Source organism: Cebus imitator, unplaced genomic scaffold, assembly GCF_001604975.1.
Source record: "Cebus imitator isolate Cc_AM_T3 unplaced genomic scaffold, Cebus_imitator-1.0 Scaffold94, whole genome shotgun sequence".
Taxonomy (NCBI): Eukaryota; Metazoa; Chordata; class Mammalia; order Primates; family Cebidae; genus Cebus; species Cebus imitator.
The window spans coordinates 5,378,589-5,398,988 of NW_016107409.1; the positions used below are offsets into that span (position 1 = coordinate 5,378,589).

Genomic DNA, 20,400 nt, shown 5'->3' on the forward strand with positions numbered 1-20,400 from the left:
CAGAGGCAGAAAGCATATACTATCCACACATACAATCAGTCCTAACTTAAAATCAGCAAGAGGTTCCTGAAAACTGTGACTTTAAGGGAAATGATGCAGAGCATGTCCTCAAAGTTGTTTCCTTGAATGGTTCAACATTGTTTCATTATACTGTTGATGAGGAAAAAAACTGGCTTCATTTTATGCTGTTTCACTTAAAGTCACAGTTTCCAGGAAGCAACCAGCAATGTTAAAGAGGACTGTCTGTACAATAAATCCATATATGTGGTGGCTAACAATGCTATGATATAAAATTCTTCAATTCTCAATTATCCATACAAAATGGAAGAGAGAAATAGCATGTAAAACAAGGAGAAAAATAAATCACCCATTTTAAGAATAGGAAACCCTGATTCCCAGGACTCTGGTTGTTGACATGCAGGTCCAGGAGAAGCTGAGATTCCAGAAGAAAGTGGGACTCCCAGCCCACATGCAGATAACACAAGGTGGATAAACAGAACACAGCTAACCAGGGGTCAGCTATAACTAGCTTTGCAGTATTTCCACTCTTCCTCTTAAAAACAAAAACTGTGCAAGTATATCTGAAAGACCATAAACCAAAAAGCGTCCATAACAGGGAGCACAATGATTTCCTAGACAGAATCATTAAGACCTGGGCTTACTATCTCCTTCTGCCAGAGTTTACACAAGAGGTAATTCAAAAGGAAATCTAGGGAAGAATGCAAAATGACTTTACCCAATAGGCACCAAGGTCTATACCTTTGTCATGAACTCCTCCAGCTGTTCTACAAACAGCTTGGTCTGCTGCTGAATAAACTGCTCACAGGCCGATTTCAGATGACGGTCTACATCTTTTTTAGAGTCAAGATAATGTTCTCTTATCTCAGGAGTACCCTTAAAAAGAAGATAACAATTTCTTCCTGTTTTTATGTGCCTAGAAATTACCAAATTAAAGAAAGTTGTTTATCTCCCACCACCAATGAAACAGACTCCTTCTCACCTCCAACAAGAACTCTATCAAGGCATTGTTGCTATTCAGCCTAAAAAATCTTGGAACAGTCATAGGGTTCAGGATTTTAAATGCTGCATCTGTGAAACAAAATTACTCATCCAGTGAACATGTACAGTTTCAACAGCAAAGCCACATGTAACATACACCAGCTCTCCACCACAAGACAAAAAGCCAATTCACCTTCACCAACTCACTTCCATGAAAGGCTGAGGGTGAGACGAGCAGCAATGATGGCTACAGTACTCACAGAGTTATTTTCTGGAAGTTCGAATTGCAAAATGACTATTAATCTCAATTATTCACTTACCAAAAGAAAAATGATAAATGGTAATCGGTACCTTAAAATTTCACTGCTTTACTTTTAGGATGTTAAATCGGTTTTTAAAAAAGACTCGTATACTTACCCAGCTGCTTTGTTAAAAGCTGGCTGGCACAGAAATTTATTCATTTTAAGTAGAGGAAATAAACTAATGTGTCAGCCAAGAAGAAAACACCAAAAGGACATATTTACCCCTTAACCTCCAGACTAACTAGAATCTATGCGAAGTATTAGCCGAGGTCTCATTGATGTTCAAATGCAATATGATATAACGTTAGTCTTGAGAGGTTAGAGGCGTAAAAGTAAAGATAGCAAGTATTATTAAGTGAGTAAGAAAAAAACATGTCTTTACTTTGCCAGACTAGATAAAGCAAGGCATGAAATCTTCCAATCCTGGTTTTGCAAGCACACGCTACCATAATACTTACTGCCTTGACCCTGGTAGTAAAAAACAAGGCCTCTCTCTATCAGTTCAGTATTCAGAGTAAAGATTTAGTAAATGGTTCTTTGTGTCTGCTATCTTTTCTATAAGACCCCTCAAAGATTCTGTCAGCACCAAACAGAATAAAATGATAGTGTTACACAGGTTTTGTAATATTTGTAGGAAAACATACTTTCAACCAAATTTTGCCACAATCTCAAGATATTTCACTTTCTCTCACCTCAGCTGATCTAAACTAAAACCAAGCAGCAACAAATTACAAATTAGAAAAAAATGAAAGAAAGCAAATCAACCCTGCTCTATCCCATCACTTAAAGTAAGAACTGTCAGCAGCTGGGAATTCTTCAAGGTGTAAGAGCATGATTCTCACACCTCATACTGACAGGAAGGAATGAAATCAACCAGAATGGGTGGGAGATGGAAGCCTCTGATGAGAATAAGCTTTAAAAAAACTATGTGTTCTATAAAGGCAAAAGCCAAGAAATCTGGCTCCTGTTTATAAAAACAAGACAAAACAAAAACACATGGTATGCTACTTTCAAGATTAGAGAAAAAAAATAAAAAAATTAAAAGATCACAAAGCACATAACACACAAACTTTACAGAACCAAAATACATTCTCCGTGGTGGACACGACAAAGCAACGGGGAATAAGAAAGAGCAAACTGTTTTAAGAGGAATCGTCATGAGGTTACACTGGCTCCCGGGTGAGTTAAATCAAATCCACCATCAGATAAGCACAGGAATTGGGGAACTAAAAACCTGTTATTCTTGAAAATCATATATTTGGGGTTCCTCTAAACCGTAACACATAAGAAAATAATTTGAGTGACTGGTTTTTTTTAATTGCCCCAAAACATTCAGGAGACGTTAACTGATCACGTAAATGAATGGCTTAAGGCATCAGAGCATAAATCTCTTAGAAATGTTTAAGATAAAGTGTACATAAATTTGTAATTAAGTAATTAAGGGACATGAGGGATGTTATTAACTGCTTAACATCAATATCTTAGACAATAACTACTTTGATCTTTTAGAAATCATCTCTTACTAATTCAGGGACAAATCATTAGGCTGGATGAATCATCTTTCTCAAGAAGATTCAATATCTATTACCAATTCAAAGACCCTATCTTACATGATTACAGATTTAATACCACTGAAGTTTAAAAACTTATAAAGACATTAACATATATTTTCATTCATTTTCGGTCTGAATGATCTTGATAACCTCATGAAGGTATCATGACAAGATGATCATGCTCATTTTACCTAAAAGGAAGGTGGGGTAGGGAAGCTGAAACACCCACCCAAAATTACACAAGGGCCAGGAAATGATGGGACAGGAAGAAAACCCAATTCTTTCAAATTCTTAGACAAGCACTCTTCTTATATTACCCAGCTGCCTTCCTGAATTTTCATAAATTGACAAACTCAACTCAGCGCTTAAAATCATCCCAACTAGTTGACACTACTTGCTCATTAGGAAGCAGTTATTATACCGATTTTTCACTTTTTAACTGGTTGTAGGAAAATGTGGCAAAGTCTAAGTGAGTCTAATATTACAAACTGAAATGTCCAGATACAGTTCCCTTCATAAAGGAAATACAGCAAGTTAGAAGTCATTAGGATGGTGACAGATCAGCTTAGTATGAACAAGTAACATATTTAGCAAGTAAAGCATGCAAAAATTGCAGATGAACATAAAATAAACCTAAAACCTGTGCTGACACATCTGGACAGATCAAACACACCCAAGTGTGCCAGCCAGGACAGCAAAATACCTCTAGTTTTCTTGAGGTCCAGGGAAATTTCCTTAATGGTGAATTCAGTGTGAAATGGAGCAATTTGTTCACGAAGTATCAAAAGGTGCTTAATTAAGAAAAGTTGTCCATCAATCTGAGTCTAAATTATAAGACAGAAAAATGGATATGATCACAGATTAAATCAAAATAGGAGCACATAAAGCATACATTATTAGTCAACAGTAATCTACCTACGTTTACGGCTTTATGGTGTCAATTCTCTTTTGTTGTGCAATGAACTCTCCCCATGCTAGAATTAAGTTAAAAAAAATCTTCCTTCAAACTTTTTTTTTTGAGACCGAGTTTTACTCTTGTTGTCCAGGCTGGAGTGCAATGGCATGATCTCAGCTCACTGCAGCCTCCACCTCCCAGGTTCAAGCAATTCTCTGCCTCAGCCTCCCAAGTAGCTGGGATTATAGGCATGCGCCACCATGCCCGGCTAATTTTTGTATTTTTAGTAGAGACGGGGTTTTTCCATGTTGGTCAGGCTGGTCTCGAACTCCCAACCCCAGGCGATCGACCTGCCTTAGACTCCCAAAGTGCTGGGATTACAGGCGTGAGCCATCACACCCAACCAGCTTCAAACTCTCATTGGCACTGTCACTCGCTCTACTTTAAAAATCCAAGAAAGTCAGACACAAGGCTATAAAGCAACATGTTTAGAAAGAGAAGTCCAATCTACTTTCACCTGGTGCAGAAGTAGAAGAGATGAGGCAGCCTAACAGTGGCCCAGAGCAGAAGAGGTAAAGAAAGGCTCAAAGAATAAGCACAATCCTGACCTGGCCTGGCTTTCTAGTTTCTCCTCAGGAACATGGCTTTCACTATTTGATCAATATCCAGAACATAAGACATACCTCTATTTATACAAATGTAAAATGATTTGGGGTTGCCATTCTCCTGCCACCAACACAGCTCTGACTACCCACATCCCTGAGAGTCCAGTATGTCCTTCTGCCCTCTCAAGACCCATGCTCAAGAGTCTTGGGATTCAAGCTCAGTTCTCAAACCTCTGACTCAATCCTCAAATACTGAATAATCATAGCTCTCCTTTCAGAAAAGAGGCTGTGTATTAATAAGAGCAAGGCTGTATTTGCACCTTCTTGCTGTTACTCAAGGTAGCATCTTATTTTGAAAATATTGCTAATGAAATTTTTACATTACCTTAGGAAAAGATAAAGTTAACTTTCAGTAAGCAATATAAAATTTTAAAGGAGGTACTAAATGAAGATTCTCAGTCTCGCGCTCTCTCTCCACCCGTTTTAAACATAATCAATGACTTATGTAATGGAAACTCACTCTGCATCCTGCAACACGGAGCACCAGGTAAGTAGGAAATGCTATATATTTTAAATATTTGCTCTATTTTTTTTTTTTTTTTTGAGATGGAGTTTTGCTCTTGTTATCCAGGCTGGAGTGCAATGGCGCAATCTCAGTTCACCGCGACCTCCGCCTCCTGGGTTCAGGCAATTCTCCTGCCTCAGCCTCTTTATTTGCTCTATTTTTAAAAGACCTAACAACTCTGATGCCAAAAATAGTATTATATAGATTTTATTTACTTTAGTAAACTAAAGCTATTGTAATCCAGCATATAGTATCATGTTAATTTGTTGATAGGTACTCAGTTTAAGTATGTAAGAATAATTTCTTGCCTTAAAAATTCTTTAAGACACTAATCCATTTTCATTGATCACTTTTTAAGGTAAAAGTACACAAATTCAACCATGAGAATAATAGCTAGTGTCTTAACAAATTGAGAGCTTCCCCATATATACTTAAACCTCTTATAACATCTAGGAAACAGAATCAGATAAAAGAGGATGGGCTACAGATAATGAAGGCAAAAGACCAAAGATCAAATGGCTTTTCATGACTCCCTTAAAAGAGAGAACATGGCTGGGTTTAGTGGCTCACGCCAGTAATCCTAACATTTTGGAAGGCCAAGGTGGGTGGATCACTTGGGGTCAGGCATTCAAGGCCAGCCTGGCCAACATGGTGAAACCCTGTCTCTATTAAAAATACAAATATTAGCCGGGCATGGTAGCGCATGCCTGTAATCCCAGCTACTTGGGCAGCTGAGGCACAAGAATGGCTTGAATCCGGGAAATGGATGTAGGTTGCTGTGAGCCAAGATCATGCCACCTCACTCAGGCCTGGGTGACAGAGGGAGATTCTGTCTTAAAAAAAAAAACAAAAAAAGAAAGAAAGAGGACAGTGGTACAAGAAGATATAAACCTATGAACTTTTTTTTAAATTAGGTCATTTTTTCTTTCCTGATGATCTGTGGAAAATAAAGAAATGTGCAGGGAATGAGAGAAAAAAAATCACCCATGGTCACCTAAAAGATTTCACTGCTACATATTTTCTTCAATGCATTTTATTACATAGTCATACCATATATCTGATTTGCATCTTGAATTTCTATTGCCTTAATATGTTTAAGTTAAATTGTATTGTTTCATTTTTAAAAATTTAATGACTGTGTACTATTCTGTTATATAAAACATGCCACAATTTTTCCTTAATGTTAGACATGCGTGTTCTAATTTCATCTATTATCAAAATGTGTGGGCACGGACTTGAAAATACTTGTTAAAGCTTAAATCTGCCTGTCTATAACTTTATTTCTAGTCCCCATGTGAAAATTTCATTTTACCTCTTCATTTCATGAATGAGAAAAATAGTGATCACAAAGGCAGAGCTTTCCTAGCAACAAGATCCCAAGATCCAAAATGATTTTATGGTGAGATGTGTGTGTGTGTGTGTGTGTGTGTGTGTGTGTGTGTGTGTGTATATAAAATTTATCTAAAGCCTTGAACTTAAAAGTCACATTTATAAATCTATAAGTCAAAAAAGTTCACACGATTTGAACACTCCAGGTGGGAAGAATATTTTGGCTGGAAACAGCTCCCACAGCTACTTCCCAATAGGTGACAGATATTTTAATAGGAGAGTTAAGCAAAGCAACACTTTTAAACATGCTCTACTTCCTGGAAAAAAAAAAAAAATCTCACGGGCTATGGGAGAAGCACAAGCCAGCAGCCTTCAGCCCACATCCCTTCTGGATTAAAAACTGTAAGCTGCTGAGCACAATGGCTAACACCTGTATTCCCATTACTTTGGAAGGCTGAGTCAAGAGGATCATTTGAGCCTAGGAATTTGGCCTGGGCAACATGGTGAGTTCCTATCTCTACAAAAAGTAAAAATAAAAAATTTAGCCAGGTGCCTTACAGTCCTGCGGCTCAGGAAGCTGAAGCAGGAGGATTACTTCAGCCCAGGAGGTTGAGGCTGCAGTGAACGGAGACCACACCACTGCACTCCAGCTTAGGTGACAGAATAAGACCCTGTCTCAAAAAAAAAAAAAAAAAAAAAAAAAATGGCTGGGCACAGTGGCTCATCACAGCTGTAATTCCAGCATTCTGGGAGGCTGAGGTGGGCAGATGACTTCAGGCCAGGAGTTTGAGACCAGCCTGAGCAACATGGCAAAATCCTATCTCTACAAAAAATAAAAAACTTGGCCAGGGCATGAAGGTGGCTGCCTGTAGTCCCAAGTTCTTGGAAGGCTGAGGTGGGAGGGTGGATTGAGCTCAGGAGATTGAGGCTGCAGTAAGCCATGATCACACCACTGCACTCCAACCTCAGAGACAGAGCAAGACCCTGTCTCAAAAACAAACAAACAAAACTATAAGCCACACAGCCATGGTAACTCCTTCTAGTCACACAACCCAGAGCCACCATTACCTGTCCTCAAAACTAACTGACTCATTTCCTCCATGTAAGAACATTCAACTATTTAAAACATTATCGTCGAGATGACTATAAATTGTGACGTTTCCTTGAAAATGCTTTCTTGGTATTCCAGGGAAATAGTACCATTTCCCCAGTGGCTAGGGCTACAACAAGAAATCTTTACCCTATAGAATGTGTAACCTAAGTACCACTTTTGGTCATTTAGCAAGTTGGACTCTCTTATATATATAGTACAGTCTTTAGCAGTATGATGAAATACCAGCTTCTCTCAAAGAGCTGCAAAATTCAATCATGTTAAACAAACAAATCCAGCCGGGCGCGGTGGCTCACGCCTGTAATCCCAGCACTTTGGGAGGCCGAGGCGGGTGGATCACGAGGTCAAGAGATCGAGACCATCCTACCATCCTGGTCAACATGGTGAAACCCCGTCTCTACTAAAAATACAAAAACATTAGCTGGGCATGGTGGCGCGTGCCTGTAATCCCAGCTACTCAGGAGGCTGAGGCAGGAGAATTGCCTGAACCCAGGAGGCGGAGGTTGCGGTGAGCTGAGATCGCGCCATTGCACTCCAGCCTGGGTAACAAGAGTGAAACTCCGTCTCAAAAAAAAAACAAAAAAAAACAAATCCTACTGCCAAATGAACTATAAATTTCTGTGCCCCGTATAAATTTCTCCAACCCGTCGATAAGTAAATGCTATACTCCACAATATTTTACCAGGAAACAGGATTTCACCTAACACTTCATCAAACCTTGTTTTTGCTGATTGACTCTGATGCTCCAAGTAAGGACTGAATGCAGGCAGACAATGCTTCCTGTGATAATCCTTGGAACACTGCCCTCTGGTGGAATAAAAGAGAATAATCAGCCTGTGGCACTTGACAAAAGAAAAAAAGGAAAATCCTAAGCTGTGAGTGCAAATAACAATGCCTGCTTGCCCTCATGGTTGGATTAATTTACTACTGGTACTATTCTTCCTGATTCCCTATTCCCATGCAACCTTTCTAGACCAACATGTAGATCGGTAACATGCAGTCATCTCTGGAAACATTCATGTGACCCGTCGATAAATACTGATTAGCATGCTGGGCACTGAGCTAGATGCTAGAAATAAAGGCAGGCGTGGTTCTGACCTCATGGAGCCCTCGCTCCAACACGATCTCATGTGTGCTGTTTTTTAAGTCTCTAAAACCAACTTTAAAACAAACCTTCAGTAAATCCACTTCTAAAAATACATCAGCATCGTATTTTAAGATTCACGTACATGGCTCTTCATTACAGTATTATTTATGTTACATAAATGTTCAATGACAGGGGACTGACAAAATACTACTAAATCTAAATTATAGAATACTGTTTATGAAATCAAAGAATGCTGAAGGAGGCACTGGAGTTCTTATAAAATAGAGTTTAAAAAAAAAAAACAGGTTACAAAATGGTATGTGCAGTATGATTCTTACTTTAATTCTGCCATTACAATCTTCCCTGAGGTGTGGGATGGTGGTTAGTCTCCTTGCTTCCCCCCCGCCTCCATTCTACCCGAGATGGATAGATATGAGCCTATTCATTATTAGGCCCCTGTTCTGGGCCCTGGTCTCCAACTTGCTGTTATTCTGTTTTTACATTGCGTCTCCCCACTCTATGGTTTCCCACAAGGCTACTGGAGGAAGGAGAAATTAGAGCTGCCACCTGCTGGGTCACTAACCCTGCCTAGGAAAGCTTAAAATGAGCAGCTTAGACCAAGACCCTCACCTTCTCCTGCTCAGCCTTAATTTATCGGACACTGGATTTTCTTTCCTCACTTTTGATCAGTAAGACTGAAAGTGTTAAGATTTGAATATAAGCTAGGTGAAAAAGGAATAAGCAAGCCTAAGGCATAAAACCAAACTGGCAGAGTGACCTCCTCAGGCCTACCTGCTATTTAGCTAAAATCCCCCTTAAGCACCCTAAGCGGCTTTATTTACTAGTGTCTGTGGTGACAATGGGTTCTATGCGGAATATGCCTCCTGTGTATTTTCCTTGGGATCCTGACTCCACTGCAGGAAGTTGCTGAATCTCAGCCTAATATTATTATTCAACAAACCTAAAGGACAGCCTGGGGAGGAAGAGATGCCAAATATCCAAACCTCTCTCTGGAGGAGATCTCATCAGCTGTGTAAAAAGGCTGAGGCATCTAAGTCTGTAGAGGTGATATGGGCCCGTGTTTAAAAGTCCCAGAACTGGGCAAAAGGCCCTTTTGGTAGCATTTCAAAATCTATAAGCACAAAGCCCAGCAATTATGCATTTCAAATTAAATAAAGAGAAATGTAGACTCTACTGACCCCAAGGAAACAGCTGTGCAGTCCTAGGATTCTGTGGTATAAAGTATCTCTGTGGTGTAAGGGTAAATGCATACTGTTTTGAACTATATCCTTAAGAAATAGTGGCATCTAGACAATTCATTACATGACTGCTATACTTAATTTGCTCTAAATGCAGTCAGGGTTACGGCAATCAAATTAATAAACTAAGTGAATTAAAACCACCATATTTTATAAAATATTTTGGTTTAGCAACAAATCACTGACAGCAAATAAATGTCAACAAATCTGATGTTGCAGTGAATGATAATCATATCATTAAACTGGAGTGCTTAAAATAACTCTGTCCTCTGAAATCAATGTACAGTCTAAGCTGGTGCTTGAAATTTAAAAAGGTGCTGCTAACTTTAGCAAATTACTAAGTCCCTGGTTAGAAATACATGTCATCTTAATACTCCTTGTTACAGATGTGGATTCAAACTGAGTATAAAACTAAAGTAGCTGCAATTAATACTAAACTTAATTAATAGGCCAGGCGTGGTGGCTCACACCTGTAATCCCAGCACTTTGGGAGGCCAAGGTGGGTGGATCATCTGAGGTCAGGAGTTCAAGACCAGCCTGGCCAACATCGTGAAACCCCATCTCTACTAAAAATACAAAAATTAACTGGGCCTGGTGGTGGGCGCCTGTAACCCCAGCTACTCAGGATGCTAAGGTGGGAGAATCTCTTGAACCCAGGAAGTGAGGTTGCAGTGAGCCAAGATCGCACCACTGCACTCCAACCTGGGCAACAGAGCAAGACTCTGTCTCAAAAAACAAAAAATTGAATACTAAATGTATACTATCCTATGTGACACTGGATGTTCACTTAACCTTTCTATATCTCTGTCTTCATCTATAAACTAAGGTAGGCAAATTAATCAGTTGTTTTAAACTTATTTGTGGTTGTGAACTCCTTTAGGAATCAATGAATGCTAAAGAACTTTTCCTCAGAAATGCACATATAAAACAGTCATGCAAAATTTGCCCACAATTTTGAGGTGTCCATAGACTCCCCAAAGCCCAGTACTAAATTCTAAAGTTCTATAGAAAGCTCAGGTTGGAAATTCCTAAATTAGGTTGGCCTTCAAGTTACTTCTATATGTAAAATCATCATTTTAAGACTGGCCAACAAAATACTTCATCAAGATCTTAAAATGTAAATTAAAAAATATTTCAACTGAAAGAGCATGCAATTTACAATAAAGATACACATACATCTATGCATCTGTATAATTTGGAGAGACAGACAAGAGTTCTTCGAACCGTAGGATACCACATTCCATGAAGATCCGCTGGAGAAATTGTGGTCTGTGGTCTAGGATTGAGGGATTCTGTTGAACCTAAAACCCAAATGTAAAAGAAGACACATTTCACACATGTGGATGTTTCACACATATGCTTACAATAATTTACATGGCAACTATAAACTGTTTATTCTCGTTAGCTATCAATAGCTAGAGGGCATCAATTTTTACCAGCCTCAGCTCTCATCAAGAATACCATAAGAAATCTAAATCAGTGACAGGTGAGATTTAACACAGTAAGTGAGAATGTATGTATGTACACATATGAGTATGTACATACATACATTCCAGCTTCGTATACATATGCTCAACCCAAGGCGCCTAGCCAGTGCTTTCACTTTATAGTTTTGTAAGTTTTTTTCCCAAAAACAAGTAATACTTATATAATCTTTTCTTTTTCTCTCATCACTCCTATTCAACTTATATAACTTTTAAATATCTTCCATAAGAGCTCACTTTAAACTAATGTCTAATTTCTATGATGTTTCTTTAAAAAAAAGAATAAACAAATTACATCAAAGAATATTTAGGAAATGAAATATAGTTTTCCTACGGAATATGCTATCTCCAGGATCCCTTCTTCAAAATAAAGTACCAAAAGAATTCCCCCCAAAAAAAGTTTAGTCAAACAAATGTGTTCAAGTACTTTAAAGCCAGAAGTTCAGCTTGTGTTCATATTTTCCCCTTTCCTGTGTAACTAAGTAGTTCGCCAGGGTAAACCATCAAAAGGCAAGTGGCTCCTGGCTGCCTCTTCCGAGGTGCAGAGCAAGCCCAGGACCAGGGCTTCTCCCGCAGCCCTCCTGCACGTCTGCCTCCATCGGCCTCTGTGGGCCTCACCTCCCCCTCACTTGCTCTACATAGAGAATAAAGCTGTGCTTTTTGAAGGTAGTGGGAACTGGTCTCTTCACAAGATGGACCCTCCACCGATTTGCCCTGACACCTCCTTCTACGCCATGAACATCACATCAATTAAAGCCCTCCTTTCAGAGGCTTCTCATTCTCTTACTTCCAACATATCTCAGAACCAGGAAAAAGTGATTTTGACATACTCTTTTTGTTTTTGCACCACTTCCTACCTGATTCAGAGCCTTGCTTTCCACCCCAAGTTCTATCACCATTGTGATAACACTGATAACTGCATGGATGATGAGCTGTTCATCCTTACCTTCTCAACTCCAAAGACTTTCACTTCCAACCTCACACCTCTACTGCAGAGGCAGATTTTCTGAATACGTGCAGAACTGCATTCTTACTGCTTTCTACAGACTTTCTTCTTCCTCTCAACTATTCCACCTCTCAAATTTTAAAACTTAGCATGTCACTTTGTAACCACAGCGTTCTCGAGATTTTGGTCTTCTCACCTGTTTACACAAACTGCACTGCCAACCCCTCCTCCTCTGATGTCAATCACACTCCCACTTGCCCACTCCTGACCTTGCTGGCTGTTCTTTCTTGGTGGGCTCAGTTTACTCCTCTATCTCCATTTGCTCCTTAAACTTGGCTCAGTTTCTCTCCCAAGACTTCTGCTACAGTCACTCTGTCCTAGGATGATCTTACATAAGCCCAAAGCATCATCTCTCCTCATCCTTAAATTCTAAACCAATCTTTCTCTTTACAGCTCTAGAGCAGTGCTGTCCAATAGAAATATAATGTGAATCATAAATGTAACACAGGAAAACATCATATTTTAAAAAGTAAAAAAAAATTAGCCAGGCATGATGGCATAGGCTACGTGGGAGGCTGACGTGGGAGGCTAGCTTTAAGCCCGGGAGGCAGAGGTTGCAGTACGCCAATATCGCACCACTGCACTCCAGCCTGCCCAACAGAACCAGACCCTGTCTTCAAAATAAAAAGTAAAAAGCGGCCAAGCACAGTGGCTCACGTCTGTAATTCTAGCACTCTGGGAGGTCATGGTGGGAGGACCACTTGAGGCCAGGAGTTCAAGACCCATCCTGGGCAACATAGCGAGACTCTCTGTCTATTAAAAAATAAATAAATAAATAAATAAAGGCCAGGTGCAGTGGCTCACACCTGTAATCCCAACACTTTGGGAGGCTGTGGCAGGCAGATCACGAGGTCAGGAGTTCAAGATCAGCCTGGCCAACATGGTAAAACCCCGTCTCTACTAAAAATACAAAAATTAGCTGGGCGTGGTAGTGTGGGCCTGTAGTCCCAGCTACTTGGGAGGTTGAGGCAGGAAAATCACTTGAACCCGGGAGGTGGAGGTTACAGTGAGCCAAGATCACACCACTGCACTCCAGCCTGGTGACACAGCGAGACTGTCTCAAAAATAAATAAATAAAAAGGCTGGGCATGGTGGCTCATGCCTGTAATCCCAGCACTTTGGGAAGCCAAAACAGGAGGATTGCTTGAGCACAGGAGTTCAAAACCAGCCTGGGCAACATAGTGAGACCTCGTCGCTTTGAAAGAAAAAGCAAGCAGAAATGGCCAGGCACAGTGGTTCACACCTGTAATCCCAACACTGCATTTTGGGAGGCCAAGGCAGGCAGATCACCTGAGGTCAGGAGTTCGAGGCCAGCCTGGTCAACATACAGTGAAACCCCATCTCTAATAAAAAAACACAAAAATTAGCTGGGCATGGTGGCACACACCTGTAGTCCCAGCTACTTGGGAAACTAAGGCAGGAGACTCGCTTGAACTGAGGTGGCAGAGGTTGCAGTTAGCTGAGACTGCACCACTCTACTCCAGCCTGGGCAACAGAGGGAGACTCTCTCAAAAAAAAAAAAAGAAGAAGGATTAATTTTAGTATATTTTATTCAATCCAATATGTCCAAAATATCATTTTAACATGTAATCAATATAAAAATGACTAATAACATATTTTCCTTTTTTTTTTTAATTTTTCTGAGACAGAATCTCGCTCTGTCGCCTAGACTGGAATGCAGTGGCACGATCCTGGCTCATGGCAACCTCTACCTCCTGGGTTCAAGAGATTCTCCTGCCTCAGTTTCCCAAGTAGCTGGGATTACAGGCGCATGCCACCATGTCCAGCTAACTTTTGCATCTTCAGTAGAGATGGGGTTTTGCCATGTTGGCCAGGGCGGTCTTGAACTCCTAACCTTAGGTGATCCACCCACCTCGGCCTCCCAAAGTGCTGGGATTACAGGAATGAGCCACTGCACCCAGGCTGTTTTCCATTCCCTCTATCATACTAAGTCTTGGAAATCTGGTGTGAATCTTACACAATTACAGCACATTGTTCACACTAGCCACATTTCATATGCTCAATGGTGGTGGCTACCATATTGGACAGTACAGCTTCTAGAACCATATCATACAGAACCTCTCAGTTGTTCCACATGGACCTTACTCAACCCTCACATCTGATGTGCCATCAAATTCTACTGATTCAAACTTCTAACCATAATCCTCATCTCTGTATTTCTCTCCATCCCCCCAATAACACCCTGGTTCAAACCACCTTTATTTTTCAAATGGAAAAATATAACAACTTCCTGATCAGTCTCAACAGTTCCGCCAATAAGGCCTCATTGGAATGCCAGTAATTGGTTAAAAAGTAGGCTTTAGTGGGGAAAGAGAAAACACACAAGGCCAGGGTTGGCAAGACAGATATGTACTCTCGTCACTCCAGTACCCATAAAGAGGTATACTAGGACCAAGAGGTATACTGGGACATGGCATGGGTTCTACTGCAGAGGAGGAAATTTCAGCCCTCTGGGAGTCCTCCCTCCAACTGGGGGGTGTGATAAAATGGCTCTGTCGGATGGGCAATATCCAGCCACTTGGCAGTCTGTATTTGGTATAGCAGCTGTTTATAGAGTAGACTCAGAACATCTGACGATGCCCTTCCCCTGGGGATCCTGAGGCAGCTGGGGCTCTTTCAAGCCCACAGAGTTACAGTACCCACCTTCCCAGTTATCCCATGGGGAGCTGAGCTTTAGAGCCACTCTTATAGCTGGGTGCAGAGAGGATGGCTTACTTTGCATCTGGCTTGCTGTCTAGGTCCCTAACGAGTGGCCAGGGTTATTCCTGGGACAGTTTTGCTCTTTGCATAACATTTACCCTAGTCCAAGCCATCCCATACAACTGTGTCAATATTTTACTCCAGTTCCAGACAATACGTTTACAAAATGCAAATCTGATGGTCTACTCGCCATGATACACTATGCCGCTAGAAGTCCAAAGGCCATGAGACTATCACATGACATCTATCCCAATCTGGCCTATTTTAACTGCCCCTTCCCCACATACAGCGTGGGCTCAAACATACCAAACCACTTGAATTTCCCAGAATGGCCATGGTTTTCCATTCCTGCATGCCTTTCTACCTTCTATTCTGTCTTAAACAATGTTAATTCACCTGGCTCTCTCACACTCTTCATAAACACACCACAGCTCTCAGATGCCACACCTCACACTGAGCCCACCTTGCTGCACTTAAGAGCTCACCTCCCTTCGTCATTTCCACGACCCTCATCCATGGTCCAACAGCACCCTGTGCAAACCATTAGCATCTCACTCACCACTGAATTCCAGTCTCCCCCCATACAGGGTGGGCTCCTCAAAGGCACAAGTTGTTTTTCATGCCTGGGATAGGACAAGTCCTCAATAAAGGTTTATCAACCCAAATGAATAAATGCTGGTAGTTAAGACATCATAACATACCAGATTTTGTCAGACTATTAGACTCTCCTTCTTCTAACCGAACATCTGAAAATGAAGCTTCTGAAGGTACCTTCTTCTGCTCATCTTTCAAACTCTGTGCAATTTGCTGTACAGAGAAATCAGAAGGAACATTATCATTTTCAGCATTGTTTGGCAACATGAACGTGTTCTTTATGCAAAGTAAAAATACATATATATTTTTTTCAACTTAACATTTGGAAACAAAGTGTTCAGATGTAAGACTAGATACATTCTGAGTATCAGATATGCTTTTGTTCAACTAACTGGCCAATCCAAATAACAAACTTTTTCTTTATGGGATAATAGCTCAGTATGCTATTTTTGAAACAGATTTTTTTTACAAAATTAGCACGGACTCACTGACTAAAGAATATCATGCAGTATACAAAGGACACCAACTACTAAATTAGTTATGAAAATCCCACTAATTTACATAATTATAAATGTGGAAATACACAGAAAAGAAGACCTAACAGTCATCTAGTTACTGTCAAAAAGAATAGCCAGTCAAAAAAATGAGACCATGAACTTTGGGAGTTCAGGGGCAAAAACTGGGAGGCGGGTACGACGTAAAACACTATATATTGGGTACAGTGTACACCGTTTGGATGACAGGTGCACTAAAATCTCAGAAATCACCACGAAAGAACTTATCTATGTAATCCAAAAACCACCTGTACTCAAATCACTATTGAAATTTAAAAATAAAAAAATTTCTAATGGCCAGAGAACTGCTTAGGAAACAGACTCCCTACCACCCAGGCCAGTCCACTTGTTCTATGTGCAGAAATTGGAAAGTACAGCTAAGCTCTAAATGGTATGCAGATGTCAAAGCCAGACCACTCTTATACCCCAGTCCCTCACCAAAAGAAAAACAAAGTAAGCATATTTACTGCAAGTGGTTACCCTTAAGTCAAAAGGTCTACGATACAAAGGAGCGCCCAGGATGCAGGCCATGTAATGACTGAATAAATATACTAAATATATCACTAAATTACACTGGAAGGGGAGCACATAGAAAACTTTATCGCCTAACATCCTATTAGACATGGCAATTAAAACAGGCATTCTTATCTATAATATGAAACTGATATTCCTAATGAAGGCCTCAAGGGGAGTGAAAGGAGACAGCACCATTCCCTGGATCAGGCTAAGAAAGAGACCTAGTCTTCATCATGCTTTGTGACCCTCAAAGTCAAGGCAACTCCTGCAAATAGGCCACCTATTCGCTCCCTGTTGTTATCCGCAATACCCAGACACATAAAGATAATTCCTGCTGTGGACCATCAAAAAGGAACAGCCCCCACTGCCTGCCCTACAAAGGCATCTGATCCCTACAAGGTTGATTTTGCATATTATTTAAAAAGTAACAACATATAATTAATATAACTAGCCAAAATGCAATCAATTTAAACAGAAGTCAGAGGAAGGGATGTGAGTTTAGGAGAACATCCTTAAAACAGGTAAGGGCATATTTCCAGCCTGTTACCTTTAAAACAAACATGCCTATTATTACACATTTATCCATCTAGGCATTGAAATAAATTAGGTTAAGTCAAAATGCTGGTGAGGATGTGGACCAACAGAATGATCTAGTATACACACATGTATTTCTTTGCTGTCACCTGAGAGAGCTAAAAGCAAAAATACCCCTGTAGCAACGAGTACACCTAATGTCCAGATCTCAGTTCCTAATACAATCCTTCAATAAAGGAACCAGCACTCCTTGAAGAAATGGTTGATTCTCTAGGACAAAGGCAGGAAATATATTGATGCACCTTAAGTTCTTATAGTGCCAGGAAGTAAGGAAGTTCTCAAAATAAAAAATCTACATACCTGAGTATGTCAAAAGGACATAGGAGCCAACTGAAAGAGCTCCCAGTGGTAACAGCTGGAGCAGCAAAACAAAGTACCAGTGAACTACAACCCAAAGTATGAATAAATATCTGTAAGTCTACAATGACATCAGTAAGTGACTAAATCAACAAATTGGAAAAAGAGATAAATCTCCCTTACGGAAAAGTTCCAAGTATTTATATAGATACTTTGTCCTCAAAAATGGTAGAGCACAACCCCACCCCCTTAAGCATGGGTTGCACATGGGATTTCCTTCCAAAAGGTGTGGAAAGTGGGGAAGAGGAATAACTACATGGTGGTGAAACCTGACAATACTACTTCAGCCAGATAGTCAAGTCCAACATCAACAGTGAACATTCATGTTGAAAGGCTGTACCCTTAATACGATGTAGTAACAATGGCATTTTACACCACTGTGGTTTTCCTCCCAAAAACCCAAAACGCTAGTCTAATCATAAGGATAACAGGAGACAAATTCCAACAAACGGGCATCCTATAGAAAGCTTGAAATACTCATGACAACATTGTAAACCAGTTATCAACACTGCTAAGTCATCAAAAACAAGGAAAGTCTGAAAAACTGTCACAGACAAGAGGAGCCTAAGAAGACATGGAAACTCAATGTAATGTGGTGTTGTCAATGGGATCCTGCAACAGAAAAAGACATTAAAAACTAAGAAAATCTGAATAACTATGGACCTTAGTAAGTAAAACCAATGAATCACTACTGGTTCATTAATTGTGGCAAATGTATCATACCAATAGAAGATCTTAGTAACAGGAACAGCTGTGTGCAGGGTATATAAAAACTCTGTACTACCTTCTCAATTTTTCTATAAATCTCTAACTATCCTAAAATATAGTCTATTTTAAAAATAAAAATAAAGGAAATTATGACATTTGACATCCAAGAAAAGCAGTCTAAGTAGAAACAGGATAGTATCTGAGCCACATCTGACAACTTTAACAACACAGATTGCTTCTTGGTGACAAAAGATACACTGATGATTATAGGATACACTTATAAAGAAACGATCTTTCATCTATTTTCCACAGATATTTAGGTCTACAGCACTCCTGATATAAACTAACTAAGCAATATTAGTATATGAACCTGGCAAAAATTAGATTACATTTTTAAAACTTTAATAGCTTATAGATTTCTCAAGATAATAGATTTTTTTAATATGTTAGAAACATGATGACTTGGCAAAATTATTTCTGGGGACATTTTTTAAATTCACTAGCACCAAAATCGCCTTTGGAATTTTTCAAATAAAATAACCAGGCTTCTAATCTTTTTATTTTTTAGGTAGGGTCTGTCACCCAGGCTGGCATGCAGGAGCACAGTGACAGCTCACTCCAGCCTCTCTATCTCCCGGGCTCAGGAGATCCTCCCACCTCTGCCTCCTGAGTCCCACCTCTGCCACTATGCCTGGCTAATTTTTTGTATTTTTTGTAGAGATGGTGTTTCACTGTGTTGCCCAGGCTGCTCTTGAAATCCTGGACTCAAGCAATTCGCCCACCTTGGCCTCCCAAAGTGCTAGTATTACAGACATGAGCCACTGAGCTTAGCCAAAACTATTTATAAAAAGTCAAATGTTACGTTTTTAAATATTTCAAGGGCCAAATAAATGACAACAGCCACTGTCTACCCTATGACTACCAGTGTAAGTGCTTTCTGGTCATTATCTTTACTCTTAGAATAATCTTCCAGGGTCAGTATTATGCCTGTTCTACAAACAATTAAACATACTAATAAAAGATAAGAAAGAGCTAATAACTGAGCTAGGATTTGAACCCAGGTCTATCTAACTCTTACATTTCCCCCTATGCATGCAAATGGCAAGCTTACATGGGCAAAATCTCTAAAGAGATTTGAAATCCGCAAATCCATATTTAGAATCAAATGTCTGACATCAATCTGATTCTATATCTTAGTAGGATATATTCTAAGAACAAAACAAGTACAAAAATCTTGAATTTAGTAAGTTTGCTATTAGTCATGCCATTAGTGTTGCAATTCTGAAACTATTTTGTATATGCTATAACTTGAAGCAAATGAGTACATAAGTGAGAGGTGCTGGGAGCCAGGGTTTCTTCTGTGAGTTGGAAAACACAAATATGAGACATGGGAAAAGGAAGAACCCTGTGGAATTGGACTTGAATTGGAGGTTCAGTAGGAACTCATGATTTTTTAAAATGTATATTTTCTAGCTCTTTAAAGGGGGTTAGAGGTAATGACATACACCACCAGTAATGAGCACACCTAATACTCAGATCTTGGTTTCTAAATATCACCCTCTTTCTCCTTAAGAAACCAAGGGCTGGCAGGGCACAGTGGCTCACGCCTGTAATCTCAGCACTTTGGGAGGCCGAAGTGGGCAGATCACAAGGTCAAGAGATTGAGACCATCCTGGCCAACACGGTAAAACACTGTCTCTCCTAAAAATACAAAAAGTAGCTGGGCGTGGTGATGGGTGTCTGTAATCTCAAGTTCTTGGGAGGCTGAGGCAAGAGGGTCACTTGAACCTGGGAGGCGGAGGTTGCAGTGAGCAGAGATCACGCCACTGCACTCCAGCCTAGTGAGAGAGTGAGGCTCCATCTCAAACAAAAAAAAAAAAGAATGGGCCAAGCAGCTGGCTCACGGTTGTAATCCCAACACTTTGGGAGATTGAGGTGCACAGATCACAAGGTCAGGAGTTCAAGACCAGCCTGAGAAACATGGTGAAACTCAGTCTCCACTAAAGATACAAAAATTAGCTGGGCGTGGTGGCGTACACCTGTAATCCCAGCTACTCAGGAGGCCGAGGCAGGAGAAACACTTGAACCCAGAAGGCAGAGGTTGCAGTGAGCCAAGATCACACCACTGCACTTCAGCCTGGGCAACAGAGTAAGACTCCAT

At 40.2% G+C, this 20,400-nt stretch overlaps 1 protein-coding gene across 1 annotated transcript in view; it reads right to left on the bottom strand.

Annotated features, from left to right (window-relative positions):
* COG3 (component of oligomeric golgi complex 3) overlaps positions 1-20,400 on the bottom strand; it is a 63,549-nt gene that overhangs the window by 15,763 nt on the left and 27,386 nt on the right. The window contains exons 14-19 of the mRNA XM_017535993.2: positions 15,618-15,723; positions 10,882-11,006; positions 8,077-8,166; positions 3,558-3,678; positions 1,001-1,089; positions 760-894 (exon numbers count right to left, since the gene is read on the bottom strand). Coding sequence (XP_017391482.1) covers positions 760-894; positions 1,001-1,089; positions 3,558-3,678; positions 8,077-8,166; positions 10,882-11,006; positions 15,618-15,723 — 666 coding nt within the window. The remainder of the gene's footprint in view (positions 1-759; positions 895-1,000; positions 1,090-3,557; positions 3,679-8,076; positions 8,167-10,881; positions 11,007-15,617; positions 15,724-20,400) is intronic.